The 13,042-nt window shown below is 41.6% G+C and overlaps 1 protein-coding gene across 10 annotated transcripts in view; it reads right to left on the reverse strand.

The window, feature by feature from the left end:
- Positions 1-13,042, reverse strand: part of MBNL2 (muscleblind like splicing regulator 2) — a 161,613-nt gene that overhangs the window by 103,157 nt on the left and 45,414 nt on the right. For all 10 annotated transcript variants that reach the window (XM_077855154.1, XM_077855157.1, XM_077855151.1 and 7 more), the window contains exon 2: positions 7,716-8,501. In XM_077855154.1, coding sequence (XP_077711280.1) covers positions 7,716-7,889 — 174 coding nt within the window. In that variant the 5' untranslated portion in view covers positions 7,890-8,501. The remainder of the gene's footprint in view (positions 1-7,715; positions 8,502-13,042) is intronic.

Raw genomic sequence — 13,042 nt, forward strand, 5'->3', positions numbered from 1 at the left:
AGAGGGAAGGAAGCGTTCTCTCACACAAGCTTCAGAGGGAGCATGGTCCTGCCAACACTTGATCGGACTCGCAACCCCCAGAACTGACAGATGATAAATTTCTGTTGTTTTAAGCTGCCCTGTCTTTGGTAATGTGTTATGACAGCTCTAGGAAACCAATACAGAGATTATTTTGTCTGGCTCTTAATTTTAGACAGGTTAGAATGTAGATTTCTCAATGGTAGAAGCTGTGTCCCCAGGAAGGTGGTGCCACTCAAAAATGTCACATACGTGCTATCCCTAAATAGGACACTGAGGCAGATGCCATATTGCTTGAGAATCCCCATTCCTTGACTCACCAAAGGCACTGAAACTGATTGCACCTGCACTTACACCAGAGCAATGGCTGTCCTCTTGTCCTGGAAGCTAGGAGTAAATTCTTCTTTAGTGTAGAAATATCTCGAGCATCAGGAAGGATCTGGATGCTAATCTTGGCTCTAGGCAAATCTGAGAAATAACCCAAAGATATCTTTAATGATCCTTGGTCATCTTGTGCCCACTTAATGTGTGGGACTTCTCTGTAGGTGAGAGTTTTTTGACTTTCAGTCTATAGATAGTTTCTAGAGGCTAACATGAAACCCTTGAGATCTTAAGATTGTTGCAATTGTCCATATTGAGTAAACATTTCATAGTTTTTATTAATTCTTAAGGATGTTATACTTCCCCACAACGAGAAGAAGAAGAAGGAAAAAGAAAGATTAAGAGTCCTGAGCAGGGTGGTCAGTATCAAGCTAAGGTTTTGTGCCTGGAGTACAAGGCATAAGGATGGAGTGGGGTGATGACTTGGGGTGAGGACAAAATGAAGAGTTTGGATTTAGATATGTTGAACTACAGGCAAGTATGAACCATGCATATGGGGTGTTGGGTGGGCATCTGGAGCCAGAGAGGTTGGCAAGGAAAGGACACACACCCAGAATGGGGATTGATAGGCACAGAGGTAGGAACTGAATGCTGACCCTTTCAGAACTGACCACCGACCTGACCTACAAAGGGGCAACACTGAGTCTTCACGTAGGGGAGTGAGTATTCACATAGCGGAGCAGGAGAGGAAGAGGTGGCATTAGAGGAGAAACTGGAAGGAAGGTTGCAGTGATAGAAGAACGAGAAGTGTACCATGGGGGAAAAGAGCAGGAGAGAACTCCAAAGAAGGGGCTGCTCAGGCTTGCAGAACAAAACAGAGAATTTTTAAAAAAGGATGAATCGCCACACAGAGACATTTGGGGTGTGAGGTTCACTGATGATCATCAGTAAGTCCCTTTTGAAACATTCGGGGGACTCTTTCGTTAATTTGTGCACTCTTTGAATGGTTATTATTGCCTTTCTGCTATGTGCCAGATGCCACGCTAGGTGCTTGGACACAGAGATGAATAAGACTCAACCCAACCTTTAGGAGGCTTATGGGGACACACAGAGGGATAAACTGTTATATGGAGGTCTGAATAATGTCACCAAGGGGCAGGTGGTTGATTTGCCAGGGAGGGCAGAAGTCAGATGGCATGAAAATGACCTCTTATATGCAGGAAGTAGAATTGGCAGGTCCAAGAATCCTTAAAGTATACATGTCCTGCACTTTATCATAACATCCAAAATCATATGTTGCACAATCACATGGGCGCACACAGACACCAAGACCTTGGACCAGTGCTACTTTTGTTACTGAGACCTAGTAAGTGATGATATAGTGTTTGTTCACAAATACAAACAAAAATCAATACATGTGCCTGGCTTTCTCTCCTTTTCAAATATTTAATCTCTTAGTACCTAAATTGGTCTATTCCTGGGGGCTTCCAATTTAGAATGATTTTGACACTTCAATGTGTTAAACTTGTTAAACATGAATATTATTGAGATATTAAGAGATTTAGAATTTATTAGACCAATGATTTATTTTGTAAGAGGAGTTAGGGGGAGGGACGGGGTGGTGGCAGCTTTGGCTGCCTCAATTAGATCCTTTTCCCACCATTATAAGTTACATGCGAGTCACTCACAGTTTTGAACCTGTATCCACAGCCATAATGGTTGGCTGAATGGCATTTACCTTATAAAGTTGTCAGAAGGAACTGATAATGCATGACAAGTGCTTGGCAGATAGTAGTCTCTATCTGACTACAGAGATTTCTATTGATAAGGAAATAATTGTCTGAGATTATATTTTTCAAATCAAGCCAGAATTGAGCATATAACTTAAAAAATACTCAAGCAAGTTCTGCAAAGAATTAGCCTCTATTTGAAAGCAATTCAAGAACATAAAGTTAAGGTCAAGGCCAATAACATACATTTTTTAGTATGTTTTTAAGGACTGTCCAAAATGGTCACCTATCTACCATTTTTTATTTTGAAATTTTCACCCATATATAGATGATGATTAAAATTTCATTTGCCATCAGCCAACTTATAGCCAGCATCCTGTAAATAAGTGAGCAGAATCTACTTTTTTACATTTTTGAAACTTAGAGAATAATAAAAAGTAGTTTCTGTATCCTGTGTAGCTTCAGAGAAAGTGAAATAATTTGTCGACTTTCTAAGGCTGTATTATACTTCTAGAGTCATTAGTGTCCTCCAATTCCTGATTTTGAAATCTATTGGGATATTGAGAATGGGATCATAGCACATGGCTGCACAGGCTGTGCACTGCACAACTCCAGTGGATGCTGGCTACATAGACTATGTTGAGAAATGCAACCCTACTGTACAGCCATATGCGCAGCCCTATCTGAGAGATTTGAATACTTTCCTGATGAACATGCTCTACCATTCAACAAATGTTTATTGAGTATCCAATGTGTATGAGACATTTTTCTAGGCTCTGGGGAATACGACAGTGATCAAAAAAGATGTAATTATTATCTACATAGAGCTTACATTCCAGCAGAATGCAGGGGGACAGAAAACGAGCAAAAACGAAGTATGCATAGGGTTTATCAGGAGGCGATACCGTTAAGGCAAAGAGTAAGCAAGATGAGGAGGAAATGGAGTCACAGCAATGGGGAAATAACTATTTGAAATAAGGTTGGCAAACAGGCTTCACCTTTGGCATTTTTTATTGAAAACCTGAAGGGAATGAGGTACAGGATGCCCATACAACCTAGGCAAGAATATTCCAGGCAGAGCAAAGAGCAAGTTCAAACATCCTAAGGTAGAAGCCTAGTTGGCCCATCCAGGCAACAGCAAATAGGCAGGGTGGCTGCAGTGGATTGGATGCAGGGACAGGAATAGGACTGACGTCTGGTGATTGGGCTGAGAAGCAGATCTCTTAGGGCCTAAACAGCTTTCCTGAGGATTAGTCTTTACTCAAATGAGATGGAAGCCACTGGGAGGTCTTGAATGGGGGAGTGACATCATCTCATTCAGGTGTGAAAAGAATCACACTATCTTTGAACGAATTTTTATTATGTAAAGTCTAAACAACTTCTCCAAATACTCTAGGAATGCTTTGGTTTCTTTTGCCAAAATTAGCAACAGGATTTTAATTTAATTTTTAAAAATTGTTTCATTTTTAAGTCCAGTTTGAATTAAAATGTTTAAGCAAATATATTAAATACCTCATCAAGTGGTGAAACCTCTAGTCTTGATAAGAACTAAAGCAAATGCATTTATTCAATGTTTCAATTTACAAAACAATCCAGATTAGTTCCTCTCAGATTACAGGGAAAAGAACATGAAAAGAAAAACCTCAAACATCTCAACCATGAGGGGAGACTGTTTTATGAATTATAAAGGCACAGAGATGGGGTTGGTCAAGGCTACAGGGAAGTTCATTGCTCACAAAGCAATTTGCATTTTGCCAAGTGAACCTAGCTTGTAAAACACAATGTTCCGGAATGTTCTGGCCTTCTGGAAAAAATTTAAGCAACTCTACTGTTAAAAAAATATCACAAATGCCCTGCATGCCTGGTGGTTTCACTTAAACTGCAACAAGGTTAACAGTTGCGAATAAAGTACAGTTGTCATTCTAAGAACTCTGCTCTACTTTCTGGAACATTTTTAATAAAAGTATTTAAATATGTACAATTCTCTTTCCAAAGACCTCAGCAAATCTCTTTTCTAACCTCGTACAAATTTGTTCAGTATGTGTTTATGGATGTTTACTCATGGATGCAAATAACTCATCACGAAAAACAAACAAAAGGAATAGCTCAGGCTCACAGTAGACTGGTCGCTATATTGATATGCCAACATAGTTTCCTCTTACTTGTTTTCATGAATAAAAATACTCCACAATGTTTGAGAAAATTTTGTAACAAATAATAAAAACAAAAATAATGTCTGCCTCACACTTAATTTCTTGTAATCTCATGACTAATTTGTAATGCTGAGTAATTTGCTCACACAGTAAGTAGGTTCTTAAGAGTTTGGATACATGAACGGTTGGATGTTTTATGGGTTGGACACGTCTTGCCTATAAAGCCAGTCATCGAAACCAATGTCTAGGCTGTGATACTTTATTATAAAGGGAAAATAACTAACATGACCAGTCCCTACCATGTCCCATCCTATGCTAGGCTTCCAGCATATTCTAGGCCAGTTGGTCTTTGCAGTAACCTTATGAGGATGGAATTATTACTTCAATTTTAAATAAGAGGAAACTGAAATCAAGGAGATAAAATAATTTGTCTCAAATTATATAGCTTGCCTGCAGCCAGCCAGAATTCATTCAAGCCCTGGCCTGACATCAAAGCCCTTGCACTTCAGTTTTAGGCTGGTTCCACCGAGCAACATGGTTTTATTTAACATATTAAATGAGGGGCATCTGGGTGGCTCAGTGGTTGAGCATCTGCCTTTGGCTCAGGTCATGATCCCGGGGTCCTGGGATCCCTGGGATCGAGTCCTTCTCCCTCTGCCTATGTTTCTGTGTCTCTGATGAACAAATAAATGAAATCTTAAAAATATATATATTACATGAAGTAAGATTAAACAGCTTAAGTATTATTGTCATCATAATTTTTTCTTTTCAGCTCCCACTTTGGGGTGCCTTTTTTATTTGCCTGTCCTTATTGTAAGAACTCGTAATTCTAAAAAAAAAAAAAAAAAAAAAGAACTCATAATTCTTATATCCACCTTGCAAGGTGAATATGCCAGCATGGTGCTGGGTACTGTGCATTCCTGAGCCAATTTCAGTGGTGAATAGCCTCATTTTACCGACAAAACAATAAAGCTACAAAGTGATGGGTGACCCCCCCAAAAGCGAGGAAGTGGTGGAGCAGGCATGTATATTTGGGTCTTACTCTTGTGCCTGTGGGCTCCTTTCACATTGTCTACAGTTTCACAACTTTAAAAATAAATAGCATCACACTCAAATTCGATAATCTGAAATTTTACAACTTTAAATGGGAACTGATAACTTAGAAGAATATGCAACTATGCTTCAACACTTGAAAATGATTCTACTAGACACTTCTGAAAATGATCTTTAAAGCTCAACATTCTTATGGCTTGGTTCATGTTTTTATACTGAACATAACCTGTCTTGATTCTTTCCCTGTGGGTTGGAATCCTCAAACAATTGTGGTCCTGGTGAATTCACAGTGAGGTAATAAATTATAAGGGTCTGGCCGTTGTCCTCTTGATGTTCAAGAAATACTTAGCCTTGATACATTGGGCATATCTCCCTCATATCTCCTTAACTAGTTTGAAGAATTAAAATTTCTAAGAAATCTCCTAAAATGCTGTTTTCATGCTAAATATGCAACCAGAGAAGGCTTGGATTAATAAAAGGAAGGAAGGGGGATCCTTGGATGGCTCAGTGGCGGGGGGGGGGGGGGGGGGGGGGGCGGAGATCCCTGGGTGGCTCAGTGGTTTAGCGCCTGCCTTTGGCCCAGGGTGTGATACTGGAGTCCCGGGATCAAGTCCCGGGATCGAGTCCCGGGATCGAGTCCCATGTCGGGCTCCCGGCATGGAGCCTGCTTCCCCCTCCTCCTGTGTCTCTGCCTCTCTCTCTCTGTGTCTATCATGAATAAATAAATAAATCTTTATAAATAAATAAATAAATAAATAAATAAATAAATAAATAAATAAATGGAAGTGGGATGACCTGGAAAATGAATTTCTTGTCTCTGACCTGTTTCCATATCTTGAAGTTCTTTTGATCTAGTTTTTAATCTACACTGCTTATTATAGTGAATCCTTCCATTGGTGACATCCACAGAAGCAAATACATACTTAGTTTACTTGTTTGACTAAAAGCAAAATAAATACTAATATAAAAATATGCTTATACTGTTTTACTTTATATAATTATGATTTACCCATCTATTTCTGTGTAGACAAAATAATTCATACTTTTAAAGTCTGATCTAATAAACTTTTGATAAAAAAGGATAAAACTGGGTAGTTATTAAGATAACTAACAGCTAATTTTTCAAATTTTAACCCTTAAAAGACTTCTCTTAGACTACAAATGTATCCTTCTGCTTTTCCTGTCTAGACAAATTTTCCCTTTAAGATATACTTAAATATATGAAGTCTTAAATTTCAGTTTTGACTTACAAATATCATAAGACATAACTACATAACTTTTTACTTTAAGCTAGAAATCATCCCCCAAAACATACCCAACCCTTCAATATCTAAGAGCAGGCTAACGTCACTATTTTGTAAACTCCCAGCAGTACGACTTCCCAGGAGCATGGATCAACTTTTTTTTTTTTTTTTTTTTTTTTTACTCTTTGGTAAGCTTATTTATATGAAGTTTTGCAGAGATATAAACGTTAAGTTCTTTTTAAGCCATGTATCTTACCTCCATTTGAAACAATACATGATGATGCTAGGACTGTCTTAGACAATCTGGGATTCACAGAATTCATATTTTAGGGCAAAATAAACCTCAAAGAATTATGGGCTGAGTCACTTGTACTTCCTTTCAATTAGATATTTCATTATAATTCCCCTATTTCTGCAAGTCCAAACCTCGTCAACATTGGTGTACAACTTGGGTTGCTTCAACCGTCTAAAAAATTTCTTGAAATAGTCAGCTGGAAGCCACCTCTCTCTTCTATGTATCCCCATGGAAGTCTATTTCTCCCTTAAAGCTTGTGTCCCTTTCTATCTACTATATTAGTTATTTGCTGACGTGCTATATTTTCCCTCCCAGATAGTGAGCTGAAAGATGCCATCTTGAATTACATTCATTCCTTCTGTGATGGGTTAACATAGTGGGTTCTCAGGAGTATTGAGTGTGTACTCAATAATTTCTGTTAGCCATGACAAATTGTCAGAGAGAATGAAAGCCCTATTTAGAAGTATTTTAGGAAGCCCTTGGTCAAGAAAGAAAGCCACAAGAGTAGAAAATTCTTCGAGAGGAGAATCAGAGTAACTGGCACATAAAAGTGACACATTCAATTTCTTCACCTTTATATAACCTCCAGAAGATCAAACGTTAATAAAATATTTATCTTCAGTTGTCACAAGCCAGACTTTGATTTAAAACTCTTGGGTACATGAATGTCATGCCAGACCCAAAATACACCATCATGTATTTTTAATTTAAACATGGATCTGTGAAAAATTTATGTATGCCCGATACTAAAAAACGTGGGTGAAAATCTCCCACCAGTCACCACAAACAAGAAAATAGAGCCTAAAAATAACCGTCGAACCCCCATGACAGTACCACAGAGAACATTCCCTTGGACAGTCCAGTGTGCCAAGGATGGGACACGTGAAGCACATCCCCTTACCTTGAGGGAATCGAAGCAGGCAATGACTCTTCCGTTCTCCACCTGGCAGCTCTTGGGGGGGTGAGCAAATTTGCACTCCTCGTCGGAGCGGGAGCAGGTGCCCCTCTGGAACTGCCTGCAGACCTCTAACGTCAGCCACTTTGTGTCTCTGACGGGGGCCACGTTCAAGGCCATGGTGCTCAAGGGACGACGGGGATTCTGCTCGTTTCCGTCAAATGATGAAATCAATCCAGGTCCCGGTGATTCTGAAACTACTGTTGTGAAAACCCCCACATGTGCGTCGGAAGGTAAGTGATAAATTGCTTAGTGAAGTCCAATCCAGGAAGCAGTGAGGAGAGAATCTATCGGCAGGCAGTCACTCATCAATCAATATGCCCCACTTGGAGACTGCGGGCCGCGGCAGAAGCATGCTCAGTGTCATCTCTGGCTGTAAATGTCCGAGTCTCTTGACCGATTTGCAGCCACCACTGTTTTTAATAAAGTGACTTCAATATCATGGCACTCCTTGGGAGAATATTCAGTTCTGACGCTCACAGCTATTGACGGTGCTGGAAAATAAGTCACCTAGACGCCCAGATCTTGGCCAGATCTCTCTTTCCTCCCCACCTTTCTAGATTCTGAAATCGAGCAGTTGGCAAAGTCAGACAATTTGAGGTATCTTCATCCACTGCAAGATCAGGGTGACGTGTATTTGACGGAAGAACGATCTGAACACCACGAGAGCTCGGGCTTTTGCTGCAGTTCCCAGCAAAAGTGACTCCACACAGGCACTTTTAAATCATGAACCTGCAGAACACAAAGAAGACATCAACTTACACCCAAACTCGGTGGAATCAACACTTTGACAAACTGTTTTAGCTCTTACCTAGAATTTGCAAAAGTGCAGTGTAGAGCTTTGAGCTTAGAGGCTAGTGAGGGAAGTTATGCATTAGAGAGAGAAAGAGAGAGAGAACACACAACTGCAACCGTACTGCAGAAATAATCTAGGCAGCAGTCCAAAAGTTAGGAATGACTCAAACACATGAGTGTGGCAGACACAATAATTAGGCATTCCGAAACAATCCCATCTAATGCGCCTCATCGCCCAAACAGCATATTACAATCGTGGCTTCTGATTAATTTCACAGTTAGGCCATTGATTATATTGTTGGAGACGCTATCAACCATCATTCAGGATATGTCTCTCCTATATGATAAGGGTATTGGCATTTTGGATGAATCATGAGCTCCCTGTTCTTTACATCCTTTCCAGTTTGCAGACATTGGAACATAGAAATGGATAGGTCGAAGGTTCCTAATATTTAATTCTAGGTCTCTTAGGCTTGCTCTCTACTCCTACTACTTGCTTCATGTTAGAATTCCCCTCTACTGTAAGCCCTCAGAGGGCAAGGACTATTTGTATTTGTCATTTCTATGTCATTGGTGCCTTAGTTCATGGCTATTAGGTCCTCAAAAAATATTTACCGACCAGTGTAACTGATGACCATCTCACTGACTCAAGGGATGAACACAAGTTAGTTTTAGTTTAGTTCAGTTTGGGTTGTAGCAGAGTCACCATCTGCCCTGTTCTGCAGAATGCTGGAGTTAAATCACATATCTACAACAAAAATATAATTAGTAAGTTCAGATTTCTAAAATCATCATATTTGGTTGTGTTTAATATTTTCAAGGATTATGGAATCCTTAAAATAGTAACAACATTGTTGGGTTCAGGATGAGTAAAGGACTGAGTATTAGACGCTGATCAGTTTCATAGATCTTATGTGCTACAAACTACCTTCCCCACATGCCTAGCCTTGGTGTCCTTCTAAGAAAATTTTAAATAAGAACTTCACGGAAACTGGAAGTTGATTATTTTAAATCAGCATGTACAAATAAGTTCAGACAGTAATAATTTTTGCGCGGCTCACAAATGTCCCTGAAAAAGTAGCTCTCATGATAATTAAGTTTCGTTAACTCCAGGTAAACCGGGCTGAACAGGCTTCTTGCCACAGGGGTTTTGTTTTTCTCTGCTCTTGAGTGAGTCTCTAATAGGGGAAGAGAAACAATGGCATCTCTCAAGCTTATCCGATCATGGAACATTTATTTAGCAAGACACCTCTTGGGACTAGTAGGAAATGCTGCTCCATCCCAGTACTTCTTTTACTTTTTAGTAGAAGTGTTTGAATGAGTAATAATTGGATGTGCATGTAAGAAAATCGGCAACCTCAAGAGCTATGACACATACCTAAGTCCAATTGTAAAATATTTGAGGGGACAGGCAGGCTCCTGCTTGTCTGTTTGGCAGCATTGTGTTCCCAGCAGCTAACATCAACTCGCTTAACTAGGCAGTTCAAGAAGATGAGTTTAATAACCAAATTTACTCTGGGTCAGGTTTCGCAGACCAGCCTGGACCTGCATCCTCATTACCTCAACCCCCATCTCTAACCCCCGTGGAGAACAAAGGATGAGGGAAGCAAGGGACAAGAAAACATTCCTGTCTGTGTATTCAGTGGAGCCAAGGCACTAATAATGAGGTTTAAAATGATGGGTTGGCCACATCTAGTTTATATTTACACAATATTACATAGAGTCCCTGAGTCCGAAGGACCAGAGTCTGATGGGATTACAGGACTACAAAGATGAAGGAGAAGCTCATCCCCAAAGGCAGTGCAACCTTGGCCATGGATGGCTTCATGTGCAGGAAAAGAAACAGGCAAACATTTATGTATTTATGCATAGATGGCAAGTGAGTAATTATTCAAGTATTCCTAAAAACCACACAGGAATAATGCTCTCAACCCAGTCCAGTGAATGGAGTAGGAATTTGCTTATAGTTTTGGGTAAGCAGTCATTATTTTCCTGGGAGAAACAGACTGCCATCTCTAGTTACTAATGAAAATCCAACCAGAATTTGGAGGGTCAGATTCTAGGGAGATCAACTTGCTTTTAAAAGCAGAGGAGCCATGCTTCCCACTGGCAAGAGTCCTATGCAAGTCAACAATGTTCCAGAAGGAAATGGAAGTACATCACGTTGTACCTAAATATATTGCTATCTTTTCATGAGTCCCCTCTTTCTTCCAGCTTGTTCTATGTTTCGATCCTAAAAGTTACAGAGCTACTGTGATCAAAGACACTGTCTCCCTTGGGCCATCACAACCTCCATCTCCTGGAATGGGTGCCAGCAGGCAGTTGGTGGAACACGGATGAGAGAGCAGATTTGAAGGAGGTTAAGGAAGACCGCCAAAGGAGATGGTCAATGATGGGAAAGGATGGAGGAAACCAATTTTTGTCATGGTTATCAAAGGATGAGACTAAACTCTGCTAACACATGGACCAAAATACGTATTGGATCTACCAGACTGTAGATTCCCAGGAGGAAAGGTTACATGTTAGGGCTTCGCTCTCCAGTATGGAAGCCACAGCTACATGTGGCTTCTGAGCATTTGAAATGTGGTTAGTGCCACTGAGGAACTAAATTTTAAATTTTATTTATTCTTAATTGATGTAAATTTAACTTAAACATTGACCCTCAGTTTAGTTGTTGGAAAACTTTCAAGTGTGCTTGGAGTGACTTGGGTACATAAATCCACTTTTAAGTCATAAATTTTATGAAACCTAAATACAGAATAAGAATTTCCAATGAATTCAGCTCCTTAAGTGGGTCGTTCTTTATGTGTAAAATACACACTGATTTCAAATACTTCATACAAAAAATAATGTGAAAGTACTTCATTAATAGTTTCATATTTACTACATGGTGTGTTGATAGTATTTTAACAAGTTGTATTGAATATTACCATTAAAATTAAATTCACTTGCTTCTTTTCAGCCCCTCCAAAATTCAGAGATTACATAGCTCTCATCATATTGCTACTGACTGCAATGTCTTGGGAGCTTGGAATTTTTTTCTCTCTCAGCCAATATAGAACATTCTGCAATGGCGGAAAGTTCCCTGTCCTATGAGCCAGCATCTAGCCTTTGTTCTGTAAAGGTTCCCTTCATGTGACCTTGGGTAGGTCATTTTCTCTGAGATTTAATTTCTTCATCTGTAAGATGTTGATAATAGTTCCCACCTACATTACACAGCTGCTGCCATGAAGGACAGGTCACAGAGGAAACAAAAAAATACTCCGTAAGCAGTGAAGTGCTGTCCCGACCCAGGGCGACGAAAGGAGGAGCTACTCTCTGAATATTAATTGAATGAATGCACTTCCCCGCTCCCTGTCTCTGCTAGAATTCGGCACCAATGGCTAGCCCTGCCCTCTGGCCAATCCACAGACGCTGAAAGCAGGCCGGTGCCTTCCAGATCAAAGGGACCGACGGACCGGGCCAGCGGGGCCACTTACCTGGAGCATCCCCTCCGTTCTCAGACCCACTCATCTGGCACCCGAAGGGAACCCACAGAGGAGTTTCCCCAAATGCAAATCCCCCAGTGTTCTTCCAAGAGCCTGACCCCCGCTTTCTTCCATCGGCTGCTATTAACTCCCAGGGGGGTCCAGCACTCTCAGGCCCAGGCAGTCACCCCGGGCGTGCTGCGCTGCCCAAACTTGCGGGAAGCATCCCCAGGGAGCAGACTTGGTCTGCGGGCTGGTTGCAAACGCAGCGGCCGAGGCCACTCCCCGGCACTCAGGGCACCTGGGGACGACCAGCAGCACCTTCTAGTTCATCCGCCCAGAGGCGCCCCTGGGGAAATGTGTCCGCGTGGAGAGGGCACCTTTTTCTCCTTCTCAAAAAGGCCCCAATATGCTGCCATTGGTCCTGCGTATATGCAGGCACCTGTTACCCTTCCCAGGCGTTTCTGGGCTGCACCGGGAGGCAGCATCTCCTGCTTACATTATTTTCCAGTTCCTTCTGTTTCCGCTTCTCCCAATGCTCTGCTCATGCTTCCATTTTTCTCAGTTCTTTCCGACTTCTGCTTCAGTTGTATTTCCAACGTGCCAGGCAATGCTATCCGGATCAGCCCCTTCCGGCTCACAGCCCGGCCAGAACTCAGAAGTGTTCCTTCCCAGCTGTCTGTCTGGCCCTGTTTCTTCGCTGGTGTTCCCTTCCTCGTCCTCTTCGGGCATCGGGCAGCCTGGGGTTCTCTCGGGGTCCTGAGCCCTGAGCTGCCCAGCCTAACCTGCCCTGCATCCTGAAATCCTGCTCCCGCCAACCTCCCCCTGCCTCCCACCCCCTCCCCCCCCCCCCCCCCGCGCCCCCTCTGATGACCTCTCTCTAGCCCACTTTCCAGCAGCGCCTGGTGCCCCTTTGGAAGTATGACTCCCCAGTTCTCAAGAGCCGAATACTGACTTCTCCAGAACCGCCTGCCCCCCAGTGTAAGCTCCGCCAGGGCCAGGCTTTGCCCT

The sequence above is a fragment of the Canis aureus genome, chromosome 17 (genome assembly GCF_053574225.1).
Source record: "Canis aureus isolate CA01 chromosome 17, VMU_Caureus_v.1.0, whole genome shotgun sequence".
In the NCBI taxonomy this organism is placed as follows: Eukaryota; Metazoa; Chordata; class Mammalia; order Carnivora; family Canidae; genus Canis; species Canis aureus.